The sequence below is a fragment of the Antedon mediterranea genome, chromosome 9, assembly GCF_964355755.1.
Source record: "Antedon mediterranea chromosome 9, ecAntMedi1.1, whole genome shotgun sequence".
Classification (NCBI taxonomy): domain Eukaryota; kingdom Metazoa; phylum Echinodermata; class Crinoidea; order Comatulida; family Antedonidae; genus Antedon; species Antedon mediterranea.
Window position 1 is genome coordinate 9,249,275 of NC_092678.1, and position 22,575 is coordinate 9,271,849.

Consider the following 22,575-nt stretch of genomic DNA (forward strand, 5'->3'; position numbering starts at 1 on the left):
CACCAGGGCAGTTTTCATCGATAACAAAGTGAGTAGGATCGACCATCGACTGTCACATCATCTTAATCCTGTAAAACTAGGCCGTTGGACATTTACCGACTCCCTGGGTAATTATAATTCCTTAGAAAACAAAACAAAAAAATATGTCGATCCAAATAAATATTATTAATATTGTTATATCAGACAGTCTTATTATACTACCTTTTTACAGAAGAGACATATCAATTTAACGTCAATGGACGTAATTTGAAAAAAAATATAATGGTCGCTAATTGGAGGTGTCTTTAAGTAAAATGATCTTTAATTGAAAGTGGACCAGTACAAGTACCCCTACCAATTAATAAATGGTCGCTAATTGGAGGTATTTTAAGTAAAGTGGTCTTTAATTGGAGGGGGACCAGCTGTACAATTACTTGTATTTTGTCACATAATTAAAACTATGGTCGCTAATTGGAGGTCTATAAGTAAAGTGGTCTTTATGGAAAAGGACCAGTACAATATTACTTGTTTTAATCACAAAATAAAAACTATGTATTCTTTTTGTCTTTATTCATACTAAATAATATAATGGTCGCTAATTGGAGGTTTCTTTAAGTAAAGTGATCTATAACTGGAAGAGGACTAGTACAGTTACTTAATTTTGTCACTATCATAATTAAAACTATGTATTCTTCTTTTATTTACTCCTACCAATTAATAAAATGGTCGCTAATTAGAGGTGTCTTAAAGTAAAGTGACCTTTAATTGGAAGCGGACCAGTACATTTACTTAATTTTGTCACATAATTAAACTATTAATTATTCTTGCCTTTACTCATACCAATTAATAAAAATGGTCACTAATTAAATAAAAATGGTCACTAATTAGAGGTGTCTTAAAGTAAAGTGATCTTTAATTGGAAGCGGATCAGTACAATTACTTAATTTTGTCACATAAATTAAAACTATTAATTATTATTGTCTTTACTCATACCAATTAATAAAATGGTCGTTAATTGGAGGTGTTTTAAGTAAAGTGGTCCTTTATTGAAAGAGGACCAGTACAATTACTTGTTTTTTGTCACATAATTAATAACTATATTCTTCTTGCTTTATTAATACTAAATAATATAATTCATGAATATAAATTCATGGTCGCTAATTGGAGGTGTTTTAGGTAAAGTGATTTTTATTCGGAAGAGGACCACTTCATTTACTTGTTTTTGTCACATACTTAAAAATTATTTATTCTTCTTGTCTTTTCACATATACCAAATAATATAATGGTCCCTAATTGGAGGTGTTTAGGCAAAGCGATCTTTAATTAGAAAAAAAAAACTAGTTTGGCATCATTAAGTATTATTGGTTATTAATAAAAGAAGACAAGACAAGTGCATGCGTGATCAAAACCTGACTCTCAAATCCCAACCACCTATCATAAAACGTAATAGTGGACGCATTTCAATCCATGGGTCAGACATTATTAAACGGGCCGGACAGCATTAAATTGTTGAAAAACGCCCACGAACCCGTTGAAACATGCAACTGGACACTATCCAATGTTGAAAAGTGTCCGCCCGGACGGACACTTTTGAATGCTGGACACATTTCAATCTAAAGGGCCTTCCACACCTGCTCCGGCACGGTTCCGGTCCGGCGACGGCAAATCCAATCGAACGTCAATGTTTCGTTTTTACGCGGCTACGCGCATATCGACTGGTGCTTGGCCGCGTGGAGCGTCGTGAAAACGAAACATTGGCGTTCGATTCGCCGGACCGGAACCATGCCGGCGGAACAGGTGTGAAAGGCCCTTTACACCGGCGTGCACACCACGTGACTTTCTAAAATCCGTGAAGTAGCCCGCCCGCATTAAATTAGAAAGTCAAAATCTAGAGGGGATCTGACTGAGATGATAGGAATTAATAGTTTTGACTTTCTAGTTTGGAGGGGGCGCTGCTACATGCTGTGAAATGGCGTCGCCCAGTTTGACCTTTTAACCCTGTACTTCCGATACTATGTTTTGAATGCAAATTGAAGAACAGAGCCTGTGATTCTTGTGTTATAATTATAAGTTCTTTGAATATACCACCACCGGCCAGCCACCTCCGAAAATGGACCTATTCATATGACGTAACAATAATGAGTGACGCTACAGAGATGTTGAAAGTTTTAACTTTTAGTTGTTTGTTATCACTTTTTTCACTTATATGTTCAGATGTTGTATCTTCAGGGCAGTTTAAATATTTCTTTAGTAACTGGGGATTTTATGACAAGAAATATACTTATTTTAGTGAAATAGAAAGGACAGAAAACTTAGCCCATGTTTGCCGTATGTTTCAACATGGCTACGATAGCTACTTACATTACGCCTTTCCAAAGGATGAATTGGACCCTATAAACTGTCGAGGTCGTGGACCAGACAAGGCCGATCCGTAAGTACGTCGAGCCATCATGCTCAGTCTGTGTTTCTTCTCAGTCAGTCACGTTTTCTGGGGCCGATCGTCTTGGGCCCGATCGTCCGTGGTCCCGATCGTCTGTTCCCCGGCCTAGGCCTAGCCTAGCCTAACTAAGGGTAGGCCTAGCCTATTATTATAGGCCTAGCCTAGCTAGCTAGGGGGTGTCACGATTTACAACAATGAAATAGGGACTTGCATAATTATATTTTTTGATTTATCTTTCAGAAAGAGTATATAATCATTAGCATTTTAAATTTAAATCAACAAAATTGATTGCGTCGTGTGAGTCTTCATCTGAACGAATTTGGACTCGTGTTTGATGGCCAATATGGTTTTACTCCAGGAAAATCTTGTTCCTCAGTCTTGGCTGAGGCTACAACATCCTGGGTTAAGGCTTTAGATAATGGGGCACCACGGATTGATGTCGTGGCTCTTGATTACAGTAGGGCATTTGATTCCATCTCGCATGACATTCTGGTGTTGGCGGTGTATTATTAAAATGGATTAACTCTTTCTTATCTGGTCGTAAGCAAAGAGTAATTTTTTATGGTGTCCAATCTGACTGGTGTTTAGTCAAGTCAGGTGTCCCCCAGGAGTTAGTCTTGGGGCCATTATTGTTCAACATTTACGTGAATGACTTAAATCTTCACTTGGAAAATAAACCGTACCAATATGCTGACGATACATTTATAAGTAAAGCAGTTTATTCTTATTGTGATTTTATTTCCCTACAGAGAGACATTAACAAAATCTCTGAATGGTCAATTTTAAACAAACTTATTTTAAACCCTAATAAATGTAACATCTTGTCTATCGATAGAAGGAGAGCTCCATCTTCTAATGACTATGTACTTAACGATCAGGTTATTGCACATGTTAAACATCTGAAAATTCTTGGTGTGTACATATCCGATGATTTGTCATGGTCTAAACAAGTCCATGAGGTTGTAAATAAGTGTAATAGAACACTGGGTCTTGTTAGAGAAATTGCTGGTGGTTGTTCTACACCCGTTCTTTTAAAATTATACCAGTGTCTAGTCCTCCCTCATATACAGTACTGTTGCGAGGTGTGGTACCCTTATCGCATATGTCAAATTCAAATGATTGAGCAAATCCAGAGACGGGCCACCCGGTTGATCTTACATCAACGTCGTCAGGAACAGTCATATGAGGGGAGAGTAGACACTCTTGATATCCCATCCACAATCGCTATTAGAGATTGTTATACTGTTCTATTTGTTTGCAATGTTTTACTTTATCATCAAAGATCTATTATTTATAATTTACTCATAGTTAAAGATGTATTGTCCCTTTAAACACACAAAAATGAAGGTCAAAATATTCAAAATTTAAATTGGCCAAATCAAAGTAATATTAAAGTTATTCACTTTAAGTCGAAAATTCAAGCCAAAAACAAGAAGTTTCGTAATTAACAGGTAAATTTATTTTTATTATATGTCGTCTGGAAAATCATCGCGAGCGAAAGTAAACAAAGATTTCAAACCACGAGTATGCATTATACATATGCTAATTAAGATTGTTTACAACTCGTCATGGTTGAGAAGGTGTTTTCACACAGATCGCAAGGAAGTTTTATGATTATGCATACTGTACAGAGTAGCCAAACAAGCGCGTTGCATTATAAGATATGTTTTGATCGAAAACTTTGACTTTGATTTTTTCTTCGACTAATTTTTGGTGAAAGTTAATTTACTATTATGATACTTCAAAATGACCAACTTTTTTTCGAAATATTTTATTTTTTATTTTTTTGGAATTAGACAAAGGGACAATACATCTTTAATAATCGTCATGATACTCTCACTTTCAAGCATCTTCGCTCCAGTAATGATATGTCAAAATTTTGCATCCCGACCAGATTCACTAGAACTTGGAATTCCATACCCAATGAGATTCGCGATATTTTTGTTAATGGTTCATTTATTAATTTAAATTATCTCTAAAGCTATATTTTAAATGTCGGAGAGAAACTTTTTAACTTTTTAAATGAAATGATATATCTATGTTATTTTAGTATATATTCTTGTTATTTGTAATTTTTGTGTTGGAGAGACACACCTTACCGGTGACAGCGTTTTGTTTAATGCTTTTGTCTCTCCTCGGCTTCGTGTCTTGTATTTCACATAAACAAATCAGGCACAGAACATTAATTCTAAACCACCCGGTGATATACTGAAATTTAATTAATTAATTTGAAACGATAAAGATGAGGAAATCTGTGATATATTTCTAGTCTCCTGATGAGTGAGTTGCACGACTCACGAAACCAAACTGTAGTTTTTACTTCTATTCCAGACTTAACGTATATTTTAGCTCTACTTTACCGTATTGAGCACTTTTTAGACAGTTACATTGAACCGAACATTTATATATATTTCTATGTTTTTTTTTTTTTTGGTTTTTTTTTTTGTAATTATTATTTTATGTTTATTGCCGAAATGAATAAAATAAATAAAAATATTTTGAAAGTTATGAATGATACGGTACCGTAACCGGTTTATGATGAAATCGGTCGGGCCTGAAATCTGTCGCGTTTGAAATCGGTCGCGATAAAATCAACTTCCGGTATTTTGTATGGCGCGCCGCTAGAGCTATACGTTTGATGATATCGTTCGCGTTTGAAATCGGTCGCGTTATTTTGTATGGAGCGAGATACATGCTAGCGAAATATACATTTTCTTCGTTGATATAGTCTAGATTTAATTGATATTTTTTAGAAACTAGATTATTTATGTGGCGATTTTTTATTTCGGTTAATAAATATTTATTATCATTTTTTTTTTATTTCACACTCACAGGTCACGGAGAAGGACTACTGTGCCTTTTCAAAATGGCCATTTCTAAACACGTTTAAATATTTTATTAGGCATATAATAATTTACCTCTATTTTATTATGTACTGTAATTAATATATTATATAGAGAATACTGTACGTCTGTGTCTTTTATTATGCAAATAATTACGTAAAAGAGAACAATTTATTAAAAAACAATAATTGTTACAATGTATAGCCCGTAAATACTTAATGCATACTGTGGCAGATATATCATCCATGTCGTTAAAAACTTACTATTGGACCACCTTATTTTAATTTCTATTTTATTTATGTCCGTACGTTATGTAGGATACGGTAACAGGGCTCGATTTATCTTTTTCATGTTGCTAGCCCACTGGGTTCACTGTAGATTTCACTAGCCCATACATTATTTTACTAGCCCACTCTTATTATCGCACCGTGATAGCAGGGCCGCCATATAAATGAATTCAGGCATTTTGTACAATAGAGGGCGCACTAATCTAAACGCTCGACAATGTAATATTAAGTATATAAATAATGATTATTGTTGAGGCAAATCATGTGTATATTTTTATTTCTAAAGTTTAGGCCTAAAAATTAAAATAGTTTCTAGTAAAAATGATTATTATATGCGGATCGTTAAAAGGCGAGTTACTGAAATAAACCCCGAAATAAGCCATATCGTGGATGCGCCTTCTATGATAGTGCAGCCGTTAACTGCACGTTATTTAAAAAAAAAAAACATGCACTAGTGTGTCAAATCATGGACAAAACACGTACGATCGTTGTCCATTGCCAGGTAAAGATGACGTATAGGCCGGTGTATTAGTACACCACAGCCACTGATCACCAACTGTGCCCTCTGGGAGACCAGTCTTTGACTGAAGAGGTTACCCAGTATAAATATATATTTCAATCAGTATAAATATATATTTCAATCAATAGGCCTATTACTAATAACCATACGTTTGAAACATCAGCTATAGGCCTCCTGCACATGTTTATATGAAACCTAGTTCCATGGTGAAACGATGTATATAATTACGTATACGTCGGCGATACTATAGTTTTTAATTTGAATATCTTTTATTTCTTCATTTATATAATAATCAATTATAATTAAGTACCATTCAGTGTCTCACATCCGTACGCCGTTCGTAAATCTAAATGTTTAAATATCAGTGCAAGATTACCTCTTTGAGAATCGTGTCCACCTTTAATATTATCCACCCATTATTATTCTCACATCTGGGCCTATCATTGTACATCATAGTCCTCTGTATAGGCCTGGTAGATTGATTTATAACGGCATTTTATTTTTTTAGTATTATCCTAAAACCATGCTCACGTAAGAGTGGCGGATATCGAACGTAAAAATCATCATACAATCATCTTCCTTTATTGCATAAACCTCATTGAGCTGGTATCCACTTGCAGGTATAGAACGAGTTTCGTAATTAACTGTGATTTAAAAATACGCAATACGGTAGGTGCGTCTACTTGTTTAACTATTAAATTATTTAAACATTTTCAAAACTTTAAACAGTGGCATGCCAATCTTTTCAAAAACTTAAACAATATTCAATAAACATTTTTTAAACTATTTTTTAAACGAACACATTACAATTCATTGACACCTGTATGATAAAATGAAAACATAAATTATTTATAAATAATGTCTATGAGATAAATATTTATATTTACACTTAAAAAATAATAATGATCGAGGTAAACAAAAATGTCAGTAATATTATTAGAAATTCTTATTCAAAATTAACTAAAAACATAATGAGCGTATTTTTAAATCACAGTTAATTCGAAACTTGTTCTATACCTGCAAGTTGATACCAGCTCAATGAGGTTTATGCAATAAAGGAAGATGATGTATGATGATGATTTCTGCATTCGATATCCGCCATTCTGAGCATGGTTTTATAGGATAATAATAGATAATGCCGTTTAAATCAATCTACCGGGCCTGTACAGCCTATATGATGTACAATGATAGATGTAAGAATAATAATGGATGGATAATAAAGGTAGACACAATTCTCAAAGAGGTAATCTGCACTGATATTTAAACATTAAGGGTACATTCACACGTACGGCGTAAGAATGGCTTACGCAAGCGGTAAGGTAATCCACGGATTAAAATGCTCAGGTGTTCACACGTACGGCGTTCGTTATATTAATGAATGGCGTTAAACAAAGAAGTCCAAGTATCGTTTACGTTTTAAAAGTTAACCCCTTCGTTCCTTTTTAGATTTTACACTGTCTTGATGACAATCGTTTGATTTTCTTTTAACCATTTCTTGATAGTCAGCACTTGATTTCTATCAATTCATTCCCGAAAAACACTCTGCTTTTGGCCATTACTTTTATTTCACCCTAAACAATTCGGGCGCTTTTTTTAATCGAAAAGCAGAGAGTAGCTAAATAGCTTGTTTTTATACAGCAATTAAATTTACAGTAAAAAACAAGAATTAAATGGTAAATATTTTAAAAATAGGTCAAAATCTTTCAAGCGTCGTTGGAGTTTAGTTGTCGTTAATAACGCCACAGACATGGCGTAGTGAGTTGCATTAATAACGCCACCGCCTAGTTCACACACAAGGCGTAGGCTACCCAACGCGTACGCCACGGCTTACACCATACGTGTCTTAGATTTACGAACGGCGTATGGATGTGAGACACTGAGTTGTACATATTAATTATCATTAAAAATGATTATTATAAATGAAGGAATAAAAGATATTCAAATTAAATTCAAACGTATACGTAAATTATGTACATCGTTTCACAAAAACACTTTTGAAAAGACACAGTCCTTCTCCGAGACCTGTGAAATAAAAAAAAAATTAATGTTTGATAATATATTTATTAAGCAAATTAAAAATATCCACATAAATAATCTAGTTCCTAAAAAATATTAATTAAATAATATAAACGAAGAAAATTTATATCCCGCTAGCATGCATCTCGCTCCATACAAAATAGCTCAACCGATTTCAAATGCGACCAATATCATCAAATGTATAGCTCTAGCAGGCACGCCATATAAAATACCGGAAGTTGATTTTATAGCAACCGATTTCAAACGCGACCGATTTCATCGTAAACTGGTGTATATAGGTATACACTTTTGAAAAAATTTCATTTCGCTTCGATTTTGTATAGCTGACAAATTACGTTTTTGTAAAAGCTACAAACGGAGTACTTACTCGGACGTTTCGATCTCTATCAGAGATCATTCTCAACTGACTGCGGAGTGTTAATGCAGCTTTGTCATGCCAGGTAAAGATCTGTTGATGACGTCGTACGCCTCCGGCGGTAATCTGCCATTACAGAACATGTCATAAAACACAATCATGTACCGAACTGGGAGGCTACCATCTTAACTAAGGAGCCTAAACGCAAAGACAGACAGATTAGAGAATCATTACATAAGGAGAAATAAGGAGAAGACCATGAACCGGGACACTGGAGCCCACAAACTCTCGCATTTGTACAATGATTTGATAGACACATCACCTGGCCGAGCCCCGCACAACCTCCAACCGGAGGCGTACGACGTCATCAACAGATGACGTCAAGCATGACCAAGCATGACCAAGCAAAAGACTTAAAAAATGCAATTTATTACCCCTTTGTTATACAGTAGGTGTCACTTTACTGATATAATTTTATTCAATTCTATATAATTAGTACTGACAATTAATATTCGTAATCCACCACGTGTTACTCATAGCTCTTCTTCTGTTGGTACACTGTTTGTTATTTGTCGCTGCAGAATAGAATCTTCTTTTCAATCATATATCTGTATCCCACATGTTACCAGAATTTGGAACAACTTACCTGGTGAAATCCGCCACTTAGATTTCTGTTAGTTCTTTTAAAACCAAATTGTTAAATTATCTCAATACTTATTTTTGAAATAAAGTTTGATGTTGAAAATGTGTGTAGTTGGCCGCTTTCTTGTAGATGCGTTAATTGTAGAATGTAATTTGTTTGGTTTATTTCTGTACTAGTTCTGGGTTGACCAACTAGCACAGTAGGTGTTTAGCACAGTTTGGTCTTTCCTTGCCTTTTATATTTGTTTTGTCTTCTTTGTATTGTATATGGCAGAAAATTGAAAAAAATGTTAAATATATTATTCTGGTCCACAAGTTTAACTGGAAACTAAGGGAAATTCAGATTGGCCCTCCACGGACCCACGGCAGCCAGCAGTGCAGCGCCTACCAGATCAGCACACCGGGAGACAATCCCCTACTCTTTTCGAATAGTGTATGCACTGTTAAGTACACGGGACCAACGGCTTACATCCCATCTGAATGAGGAAGGTCAAAGGTCAGGGTGAAAGGTTATAAGACCAAACACCAATAGGTACTTGTAAATATCTCTTCAACCACTGGTCACAGCAAGGTAATTTTGGTCTCAAATTGATCAGAAGGTACTATTATATTCAGTCTTTGACCTTTTGCAACATTTTTCAAAATGTGCAACAAATATTATAAATACAAAATGTATATTTAAAACAATTTAAGACAAAATTCAAGTGTCTACGACCAGTAGTTACGGAGATACATACAGTACATGCCCTGGGTTGTGGAAATAGTATTTCCGGTTATTTTTTACTAAAAATAATGTCCCATAAGATTGAATATAAATGTATACTGTTATGTACAGTACCTTCTGATGTGAACAGTGGTTGTTGAGTTTTAAGGACATATTGGTGTTTGGTCTTATAACCTTTCACCCTGACCTTTTGACCTTTCACCACGTTTTCAAAATGTGTAAAACCAAGCCAAAAATGATTCCATTGTTTTAATTGGTCACTGAAAATTCTGAGTCTAGAAAAGTTTGATGGCAATTTGTCCCCTTTCGGCTGGTGATAACCCCCTCCTGCCACCAGACTATTAGTTATCCATTCATACTACAGTATACACTGTATAATAAAACAGGAGGCTAATTAAGTAGTATGCATCATTATTTGTTTAATAATATCCCTATGTTAAAACTGCACTGCACTGGCAATATGTTTGTAGAAGTACTGCAAGTCTTTTACTGTACAAGAGACCAAAAAATATTCATTGCAATTTGTCTAGTGAAAAATTTGAAGAGAAACACACATCAACATCATACAAAGAGATAGCACAGGCATTTTCTGCAAATAGAAAAAAACATGAGCCCTACTGCAAACACCCCACACCCCATCCCTAAGTATACTAACAAGCACCCCCTCCCATTTAAAAAGATAGTGGTGAAATGCTTCACCCACCCCACAAAAAAAAGAAAATTACATATTCATAGTAACTCTTTTTACATATTTTACATTATTTCTAATTGCCTTATACCTGTCCCATAGATTAACATTTTCTGTTTTTGCTTTAGCCTGTTCATAGGCTCTTTCCTTTTTTCGACTTAACCTGACAACCTCTTTAGATATCCACAGAGGGATGTACAGTATCAACATCATTTACACTTAGACACGAATTCCAATCTACAGATTCTAATTCTTTGTGTAATAGGTTAGGGTTAAGTTTTGAGTACAGAAAATTTTGATCTATTTGGTAGTTTTCGAAAACCAGTTAACTTTAATACAGTACATTCATATTGAATTTCACACCCACATGATCACTTTTAAGCAGACTTACAGTTTGTTCAATATTGAACAACTCAGGCCTATATTGCTAAAAATTAGGTCCAAGGTGTTGCCTTCACCAGAATTAAATAAAATTTCTTTTAGAACAACCAAAAAATGATATACTGTAAGCGAACTTACAGTACGTTTCGAAACCTATCAGGTTTCATTCTCAACTGGCGTTTCATCGTCTAGCGTTGTTTATCCCATGACGACGATGAGTTGGTATAGCGCCTCCAAAAGGACGTGCCCCCTTCTCCTTCTTCAATAGTTGATCATGTGTGACAATTCGTGGGCTCCTTCATCTCTGTTCATCTCTGTTCATGATATTTCCATGCTTTCTGATGTTGTTCGACTCTTTTATTTGCCTTTTTTGAGTGTTGCATTCTTTCTCAAGGATAGCAGCGTTCCAATCAATGAGGTGATTGTGTTGTTTGTAGTGCATGATCTGTTATTGCAGATTTATGTATCATGATTGATGATGTGGACGATCTTTGAGCCCTGGTTAAAATCCCTCCCGTGTTGTTTTCTGTGTCTGTGCGATGTTTTTTATGCGTGTTTTTAAAGCCCTCCCTGTTTCCCCTATGTAAGCTTGTGGACAATTCAGACATTGTAGTTTGTAGATGCAACCGCATACTTGATCTTTTTTGATGCGGTCTTTCGGATGAACGAGGTTATAGTCCAGGAGTATTAGACAAAAAAAGCGCCAAAGGTAGAAATAAATATGCTAAAGCTGAATTTTTCAGCATAGGTCCCTAATGTTGTCTGGAACAACATACTAAAAGTCCCCGGGTTTCCCGGTTGTGCTTCAACCCGATTGGGCCATTTTTCAAATGGCGGCCATCTTAACATTATTTACCATATGTTGACAACCAGTAGGTAGTGTTAGCTGGTACAGTATGTTGTTTATATGAATGTCGTGTATTTTTTTTGTTAAAAGCAAACTTTGACTTTATTTCATATCTTGATAATATAAGGAATGAAAAAAAATATGTTGCCATTTTTTCAAAAGACATTTAAAGGACCAAATTCAAGATGGCCGCCAACATTCAAATAACCCTATTAACAATCAGAATATCACCAATAATACAAATTATGAATGTGGAACAAGTCCGTTTTGATGGTATTACTGTACCCGTTCAAAACGGCCGCTACTAAAAATTAAATTCTTTAAATAATTTTTTTTAAATAGTGTGCATAAATTGTTGTTTGTACACAATGTTCTAAAATTGTCACTTCTCACTTCTCACCTTAAATATAAGGCTGTCTAAAAGTTGTCAATGTTCTTTATAACACTTAATAACCCACTATGACTGTTATATTAAATAATCGTTCAAAGTTGGAGTTGCAAAAAACAACTTACCAATTTATATCAAATATTCAACAACAATTACGTCTAACTAGAGGATGAGCTCGCTTCGCTCGCTCCCCTATAGGAAGTGTAAACGATGGTTCTCGGAATGATAATGACTCGGGTAAAAAGGACGTTCTCCTTGTACGTTTTCTGTCGGTTACCATTATTGAAAATGCTTGACATTCGAAAAACTAAACCTACTCTGTTTCACAGTGTCTTAGATGATTAATAACATTTTAAAGTATAGTTAGTGTTTATTGTTTGGTAGGGCCTTTATAGGGCGGAGGTGGGAAGGCAGAGTTCATTTGAGGGAGATGCTTATTCGAGGGATTTTTTAGTTTTAATAATATCGTAACATTTATAATCAAATAAAATGAAAAGTGGTAAAAAAAAAAAAAAAAAAATGCTTGGTAAATTGTAGTTAACAGTGTGATGAATTCTATCACAAATAGTATAATTGTGTTATTATAAATATAATACAATATTGTGTGTATAAATGTGGATGGGCGTTTATTAGATAGTTGGGTACGGTAGGTGGGTGTAGGCGATTATTATTCAAAGTGATGTTTTATTGGGGAGGCGTTTATTCAAATAAATACCATCATAATACATTAATTAATTTAAACATCTTTTGAAACTAACTTCCGCGACAGTGTAGGCCGTTTCGTCCCAAGAAGGAAGATGTTTAGATGACTTGCAATATGGGCCGTAATGGGACACAGATAGCCTACAGTTATTCCTGCCAGCTTACTCAATAAAACTCGGCCAGCGGTGGCGCCAGGATCTTTCCGCCGTGGGGGCTAAATTCCCCGACGGAGGGGCTATACGAGCGGAGCGAGCATCGCTAGGCTGGAGGCCAGGGGGCCGCCAAGGGCCCCGGAAGCAACGCGTTATAGCGTAATTTGAGGCCGTTTTAATCAGATTTAGTGTAGTCAACTTTTTCCATTTTGTATGGTATATAGATAAAATACTGTGCGATAAAACACATAGCACGAGATCCGATGCGATGACTGTGTAAATCCATTCTTTCAATTTTAAAAATGAAGTTCAATATGCCTATCATAAAAAATATACGCGAACGTAAAACTTCCCACGGGCCAAGATGTATATCGTTATATTAGCAGAGGCATAGGCAGGTTGCTTTGGTGGGGGTGCGAGAACTTCACTGGCTCTCTATTGACAATCGAATCAAATTTAAAATCTTGCTCCTTACTTTTAAAGCACTTCTTTTCAACCAACCTGCTTACATCACCTTTTATGTTCCTGGACGGACTCTTAGATCATCTGATGATTATTTACTCTCTGTTCCACGTATAGCCACTAAAACCTTTGGTCATATTGTAGATCGTTTTCTTTTGCAGCACCCACACTCAGGAATTCACTCCCCCCACAAATTAAACATTGCTCTTCTGTTGCCTTAAAATTGCTCAAAACTCATTTTTTCGACCAGCGCCTTTGATTTTGTACCTTAGTCTTTGAATTGACGCTTTATAAATTTTGATATAATAATAATAATAATAAACAAGTAGAGTTGTTAGGTCCCCGGAAATTGGATTATAGTATTTCGAAAAAAAAAGAAACAAAATATATACGTCTCCAGGACCAGGAGGTTGAGCTGCTAAAAAAATTGTGGAAAATAGAACTGCTAGGTACCTGGAAATTGCACTTAAAGGCCCATATTGATAAATGAAACGAAATTATAAGTCTACAGGACCAGCCTGCCATGGATGGTTGGGTGGAGCTAAGAAAATTTTGAAAAATAGAGCTGCTAGGTCCCTGCAAAACATTGAAATATGAAACGAAATTATAGGTCTACAGGACCAGCCCACCATGGTTTTGGGTTTTGGAAATTTAACATATTATACTTTGAAGCATAAAACAAAATATATACCGGTACGTCTCCAGAACCAGCCCTACCATGGATATGGAAAAAAAATGAAAAAAAGAGAGCTCTATGTTCTCAGACAATGCACTAACTGTATATTGTACATCGAAATATGAAACGAAATGTATAAGTATCCATGACCAGCTCTATAATTGGGGACGGTTGAGCTAAGACAATTTTGAAAACTAGAGCTGCAGGTCTTCAAAAACTACACTTATAACTTTAAAAAATTCAGGCCTAAAGGCCTAAAAAAGTGACCCTTTTTACCTTTTATTTGGAGGGGAATGCGTCCGCAAGCGTAGACCATTTTCCTTCGGGGAAAATCAGTTTATTTCCCAGATGTGAATCTGGAATTTCGATGTATGATGAGCATGACATAACTATAATAAGATGTTGGAAAATGTTTGTTTAGTGATGTAGGCGAGCCACAGTGAAACGTCTATTTTAGGTACCCCACGGTACAGGGTTAATCGTACAGTAATTAAAAAAAACAATTGAATGCGAACATAATTCGTACCCTTTTGCTGTATAGCGTACGTTGATACACAGTACACAACGTAACGCTTCGGTAAAGTTCGCCTGGAAACTAACAGTACACATTCTGGTCCCTGGATGGAACATGATATCACGCGTAAACCGCAATGGGCCGGGCCCAATCTTACTTGAATCTTACTTGAATCTGTATGTATATTATATTCCCTGACGAAAAGTACTCGCGTTCCCCGACGGGGGGGCTAGGCTCCCCGACAAGAGGGCTACAGCCCCCGTAGCCCCTCCGCTGGCGCCACCACTTAACTCGGCTATCGGGATTTTATTTTTTAACTACTGTACCTTCACACGCGCGGTCCGATCCGAAAATAAACAAAAAACTAAAATGGATATAGCTACTAACGACCAACTTAACTGAAACCAGGTAGTTGCAAGGTGAACCTGTGAACTTATCGTGAACCCGGAAATTACTTTGACCGCGTACAATTGAAATTGAGTTGAAAATCTACCGATAAAATCAGAAATTTTGTTTTAAAACTCGACTTTATAATATATTCCTAAGATAGAAATATGGAACAATATCGTAATAGTGAAAACTGTTTTACATTTCGCGGTACATCTGAGATCGTTCAGGTAGGTATCCAAGGCAGAGATTTGTTCCAAAATTTTTCCATTGTGCTCGATGTCAGAATTAACCATAATTTATATATGAGGCCTGGCATCACAAAAGCGGCGCAGAGTCGCAATCCGAACTTCTGAGATATTTAGCCTTGAAGTTCAGAATGTGAAAAACGGCCTAACCTATCCATTTTAAAATTTAAAAAAATACCGATAGTATTAACACTTATCTTTAAACATATCAAACTCTTGTTCATAAAAAAATATCACAAGTATGTGTATTTTGCAATTATTTAAGTCGTTTCCATTGAAAATCATTAAGAAATTGTATTTTTGTTCACTCAAAAATCTACTTTCTTTACGGCGCTTTTGTAAACAAACCGCTAACCCGAATCACGTCTGAAGGAAATACAGATACAGCTCATTCACAAGATTATTCATAGGCAGCATTAACTCCTACTGTACTTCTCATCTTCTACAATCTCAACCGATTTCATTAGATAAGTACCCCCTACAGATAGACCACCATTATACACTGGTTTGATGAGTGAACATGGTTGTGGTATACAAACTCATGTAAGGGAAAGACAAGAATGCCTGGTGATGACTCTTGCCCGAGATGAGTGGAGGTGGACAGAGATGACATCAAGAAGCAATTATTATGTCGACCCGGTGAACTATATGGCTTTTGGACATGTAGCATTGTGAAAATAGTGTTGAGGCAAGTGCTTTTGTTGAAACTTAACTTGTATTACCTACAGTATACAACCAGTGACACAAATATCTTAAATGGAAAACATCTCTAAAGGACAGAAGCACACTAATTCTGCTTTCTCTCTACAACTTGCTTCTACAAATGCAGACAGAGAAAGAGATTCTAAGTGAAGTATCATTTTGTTTGAAAGAGGCTGATCATAAAGATATTAACTTGAATACAGAGAGTCGACGAAATCTAAATGATGTGGTTAAACTATATCCCTATATATGTCCGAGACACAAGTAAACGATATCTGCACACATGGTGGAAAGTACACATGCTTTTATCAAATATTTCTTCGCTCACGACCAACTGAACTACGACCGGTTACTAATACGCTGTATCAATTTCAACAGATTACTGAAACAAATTACAGATTGGAGTTTATGAGAGGACCTGTATGTGGGACTTGCTGGATTTACATCAATTGATAAGGGTCATTGAGCGTGGTATCATTGGAATAACACAAATTAATGATTTCATCAGAGCTGGCAAATCTAGTTGATGAGTTTGAAAGCCAACATTTAAAGAGAGATGATATCCCGATTAATGAAGAATTCTGCAATTCGCACAAAGGTGTTTGTTGGCCATGGCATGATGAAATTGGACAGAAAATGTTTGAGGTATTTGTAAAAGTCTTGTAGAAGACAAACTGTCTATATGGGATCCTAAGAAAAAGACGAAGTTTGGCAAAAAATATATATGACGGTGAATACAGGTGACAAACTTATCAAAGTAAAAGAGGACTCCTACCTATAGAGATTATTTGGCGGTGAAATGAGGTATTGCAGTACTTTTGCCAATTTGTTTCTGAACAAGCTTGTTGGGATCGCAGATCAGTCTGTGGAAGTTTGATGGATACAGTAGTAGAAAACGAAGGAAGGTCAATACTGTATCTCATTCAAGATTAGAAATATTTCATTGAAGGACTTTGGCAGAGTTAGTTGTCATTTAACTGAAGAAGTTTATGAAATGTTTTAATATGAAGAAGGGTACTGTCAGTACTGTAGACCTCCTGATGGTCAACATTTTGTGTTAATCACCATGTTGTTGTCATAAGTATATCATTTTGTGTATTTCAATCTAATTTTATTTAACTTACACACGTTTTAATAAGAAATTTAACCCATTTAAAAAAAATGGCGGCCATTTTGAAATTCAAAGTGGCCGCCATTTTTTTATTAATCACCAATGTTGTTGTCATAGGCCTATCATTTTATGTGATTTAAATCAACGTCATAACTTGCACATGTTTTAATAAGAAATTTAATCCATTTTTAAACTTTTGAAATTCAAAATGTCAGAATACTAATGAATATAGGTTTATAATAATTCTTATAGCAGAGAACCCATATGAACTTAAAATATTATTCATAATGGTTGTTACTTTGTCCAATATGGCACATTTATTGGATATTTTACGTATTGGCGGACATCTTGGATTTGACACCCTTAAGCTTTTTTAAAAAAATGGCAACATATTTTTTTCATTACTTTACATCCTATTCCCAAAGACACTAAATCAGCTGGAATTTTGCTTTTAACAAAAAAATTACACAAAATTACATAGTGGCCTACATTAAGGTGTAAGTAATCAATTTTGGTATCAAAATACTCAGAAGACCCATATTTATATTCACTGTAATGGAAAAGTTTAACAAAAAATGACCAGAAATGCCTGTTTTTTTTACCTTTGACTGGCCGTAGAGACTTTAAAGTTGGCCCAAATTATTCTGAATGCCCAACTTTCTATTCACTCTAATGAAAGAAAAATACCAAATTCCTTTAGAAATCTTCTATTTTGACCTTTGAACTATTGACCTAAGCATATTTAAATTTTATAAACATCTTGGTGATCGATAGGAGTACATAAGCGAAATTGGTGTCAAAATACTCAGAAGACCAATATTTATATTCACTGTAATGGAAAAGTTGTTGATGATGATGATCGGAAATGCCTGTTTTGACCTTTGACGACGACTGGCTGTAGAGACTTCAAGGTTGTCCCAAATTTTTCAGAATGCCCTACTTTCTATTCACTTTAATGAAAGAAAAATACCAAAAACCTTTAGAAATCTTCTATTTTTACCTTTGAACTATTTACCTAGAGGCATATTTAAAGATGTATTGTCCCTTTGACTAATTCCCCAAATTTTTTTTTTTTTAATTTCGAAAAAAAGTGGGTCATTTTGAAGTATCATATAGTTATTAACTTTCACCAAAAATTAGTCAAAAAAAAAATAATTTAACCGAAATACAGATGTTTTTTTGTTCAAAAGATAACTTTTGACTTCCAGTCAAAGTTTTCAATCAAAACATATCCCATAATGCAATGCGCTTGTTTGGCTACTCTGTATGCATAATCATAAAACTTCCTCGCGATCTGTGTGAAAACACCTTCTCAACCGTGATGAGTTGTAAACAATCCTAATTAGCATCATGCATAATGCATACTATCATGGTTTGAAATATTTGTTTACTTTTGCTTGCGACGATTTCTCAGACGAAATGTAATCTAATTAATTAACCATCTGCAGGCACGACCAGTAAGTACAATTAGTACTATGCTATCTTGAAGTTTGACACACAGTAGTAGTAAAGTTCACTTGAGCCAAGTATTATAGTCACACATTGGCCCTGAGTCTGCTGTCTGTCTGATGAATTTTTACACTTGAGCCACTTACAGTATTAATAGTCACACATTTGGCCCTGAGTCTGCTGTCTGTCTGTCTGTCTGATGAATTTTTAAACTCGAGCTACTTACAGTAAATAGTCACACATTGGCCCTGAGTCTGCTAACTGTCTGTCTTATTTTGTCTTTCAGATCCAATATAAATATTAATGATGTATTAGGAGATTATTCACTGACACTTGTTGATAGTCTTGATACTTTAGCTGTAAGTATCACCATAACTTGTCGTTCTCATGAGTCACAATATCTAGGGAGTTTTTGCAATCTTACAAATACGAAAACGGATACGTCACGCATACGTATTCGTTTTTCGTAAGCCAGTAAAAATCTGTTTCGCATGGCAATGAAATATTGAGGGCACCGTCCAAAATATGACTGCGGTAAATTTGAGCGAAGCGCAGGTACGTGTTGCTTTGTGCTTGGTTGCCTAGGCCTAGCCTACTTTAGTAAATTACTTTCAATAAAAGTATAATTTTTTATAATCATGAATCATTCCTGATTCAAATGCAAAATGTGCAAAATAGATCAAAAACTATACTCGTTTTGTAGTTACGAATATGACTGGTGATATTCGTCAACACGAATGCTTTACGAATATGAAATGGGGATCAGCTCAAAAGTTTCACAAATGTGTGACGTATCCGTTTTCGTTATTGTAAGGTTGCGAAACCTCCCTAATATCTATTACTACATTTTAGATTTGGTACAGTAATTTTTGCTTGCTTACATTAGGGTGTTTGTTATGTGAATTTAGAAAGGGCTACATTCAAACAACTCTCAATGGATTTAAATACAAAGAAAAAAGAAACAGTTTATAAACCACTATGGTTATGCATTGATTTTGTCAGAATTTATTTATTTATTTTTTCTTTTGACTGGATGGCATTTTCAGTAACGCAGTACTCACTGCTTTCCAAAATGGTCCAGTACAAGTTTAAAAGTAAAGAAAAATTATAACAAATAAAAATACAGAAAGATAAAAGCATAGTAGGCCTAATTTAAAAGATATTATACAGAATCTTTAATATAAACGATAGCAATTTATATTTTGCTACTCGGAGATTGTGGAAATTAACAAACTTATGCAAAACACATCGCAAATCTCTGACTCAATAATGAGCAATATAATGTATAGCAGTATAAGTTAATGTTACAGGAATGCTCAGAGAAAAATAGCCCTCAATTAATATAAAAATTTGGTCTACAGTATATAATGTCATCATCATATCGCCAGTTGAATTCAAAAAGTCCGATTTTCATCTCTTTCTTAAAAATTCACCGCATTTAAAATAGCGTGCATCTCGCTTTTTCGTGTCTAATATTTTTTAAATTGCGAGAATGCACTACACATGTAATTGTATCGCCATATGATGAAATATGACCTGAAATTTATGAGTACCAAATTTGGTTTTAATCATGAATGATTCATGCTTGTGAAGATGTGATACACACATGATTTCGTTAAATCGCGCGTACATTTTTTATTAATGCACCATGAAAATAAATCACATCGATTCCTGGACATAAGGAATATACTGACGTAGCTACTGTAGATGAAATTGATCTCAAGATAATTCACAGACAAAATAATGCTAAAGAAAGAATAAAAAAATAATGATTTTGACAAAATCAATAAGGTTATAAAAAAAAGTAAAGGGATTTTTAAAATTTAAGGGATTTTTAAAATTTGTAACCAATTTTTAATGGTCGTGTTTTCATTTTTCACTTGCAACCATGGCTAGTGTAATATCGTCTGTGTATGGTCTCTTTGAATGTGGATTATGTAACTTTAAAAGATCCTTGTTACAGAGAGATTATGGACATTGATAAATAGTTTGATTTTTTAAAATAATTATATTTTATAATTTTTCATACACAAATTAAAATCTAGTTTTTGTTTTTTTCCTGCCAAATTGAATAATTTTATTACATAGTTTATTTTCATTCCACAGATAATGGGAAATATATCAGAATTTAAGAATGCTGTTGGTCTTGTTATAGATCATGTCCATTTTGACACTGACAACACTGTACAAGTTTTTGAATCTACAATCAGGTACTGTAACATTCTGTAACATTTAAAAGATTACCTATTACTATTGTTATTGTACAAAATCTTTGTACAGTGTACAGTAGCATATTAATCAAAAAAGTACACGTTATTTTAAACGCGACAAACTTTTACAAAAGAGAGGAAAATCAGACTTTTTTAATTCAACTGACCATATATGATGACATTACACCATCCGATAGACAAAATTTGAATTCACATACAATTCAACAGCTTTTATAATAAGTTTGACTTTTCATTCTGAGAAGCTATAACAGATTGAAATATACTGCATAGATGAAATTAAGTAACTCACATAATTCAAATTTTTGGATATGATGGCTTAATAAAAATTAAAATTTTTGAGAGAATTGATTGAGATAAAACATATTAAAATCTAGGAGAAAATGGGGTAAGCATAAAGCGCGATGATGCACTCTACTGTATGAAGTGATTACTGAAGCTTCCATAATACATTGAAAAATCGGGGTCACCAGCCATCCTGAGGAGCTATATTAAACCATTTAAAAATAGGTATATTATTAAATTACATTATTTTACAATTACGGTAAAGTTCATCAAAATAAATGAAATCTACTACAGAATTAAGGTAATGGAAAATAAAAATCAAATCATTTTTTATTTTTTCATTTGAATTAAATTTTTCCAGCTTTTTATAGTAATAAAGTAATAGGAGCATGTTGAATGGACGCGCGATTTAGTTCAACATTTATAAAATCATGCCTATTTTTAATCTATTATAGCTCTTCGGGATCAACCGTGACCCCAAATAGATAAGTTGTAGATATGAATTCATGCAAAATTGTTACCTCTCGGATGTTATGAAGTCACCACATGGCCACCAGAATATAAAATATAGGATTTTTGTCTCTTTCGTCATACAGTAGCTCATCACATTTAATTGAATGCATCTCGCTTATTTGTAACTTAAATATCTCCCAGATTTTAATATTTGTTTGCTCAATCAATTATCTTTTTACATTTTAATTTTGATGACGTCATCATTTTCAGAAGTGTGAATACCCTGGGTCACTTATTTTCATTTCGTTTTGTGGAAGCTGTTGAATTGGAGATACAAATTTATGTAAAAATGTTGTACGTGTATTGGATGTTGTGACGTTATATGTCCAGTCGTATTTTTATCTTTTGCATCATAGTTAATGACATTTAAAAGAGCGCACATCTATATTCTTCGTATCCAAATTTCTTCAACACGTTAATAATAATGTTGTTGCTCGAATAATTTCCTTCCAAAATTGCTATCTTTGTGTTTCATTTTGATGATTTCATCATGTTAAAAATTGGAATAAAAGGCGGGTCCCGTACGGTAGTTTTACCTATGTTAAAGTGCATGTAAGTCACAAAATAGAGCGAGCACAATAACATTTTATTTTCTTCAGGTCTTAATGGCATAATCTTTTTTCTGTGCGCAATATTCTAACATATGATGTGCACGTGGTGTTTGTCATGCGAATAACTCGTCAAAGTGATGAGTTCAAATCTACCGGTAGTTATATTTTACATTACTGAAATCTATTTGAACAATAATTTCACGTAATACTGGTAGTTTGTATAATTTATGTTTAATTTGCAGGGTACTGGGAGCACTTTTGTCAGCTCATCTTCTTATTGTAGATGACAAGAAACCATTGGGTGATTTACGTCCTGAAAATTACAAAGATGAGTTGCTTTATTTAGCCAAAAATCTTGCTGATCGTCTTCTTCCTGCCTTTGACGGCACTGCAACTGGTCTTCCTCATCCCAGGGTAAGACTGTTTATAATGTAGAAATGATTTATTAAAATTATAGTGATTAA

The 22,575-nt window shown here is 34.5% G+C and overlaps 1 protein-coding gene across 2 annotated transcripts in view; it reads left to right on the forward strand.

The window, feature by feature from the left end:
* The first annotated feature begins 2,083 nt into the window (after positions 1-2,083).
* Positions 2,084-22,575, forward strand: part of LOC140059424 (ER degradation-enhancing alpha-mannosidase-like protein 1) — an 81,848-nt gene continuing 61,356 nt past the window's right edge. For both annotated transcript variants that reach the window (XM_072105331.1, XM_072105332.1), the window contains exons 1-4: positions 2,084-2,410; positions 18,821-18,893; positions 20,641-20,744; positions 22,354-22,525. In XM_072105331.1, the coding sequence (XP_071961432.1) occupies positions 2,118-2,410; positions 18,821-18,893; positions 20,641-20,744; positions 22,354-22,525 (642 nt within the window). In that variant the 5' untranslated portion in view covers positions 2,084-2,117. The remainder of the gene's footprint in view (positions 2,411-18,820; positions 18,894-20,640; positions 20,745-22,353; positions 22,526-22,575) is intronic.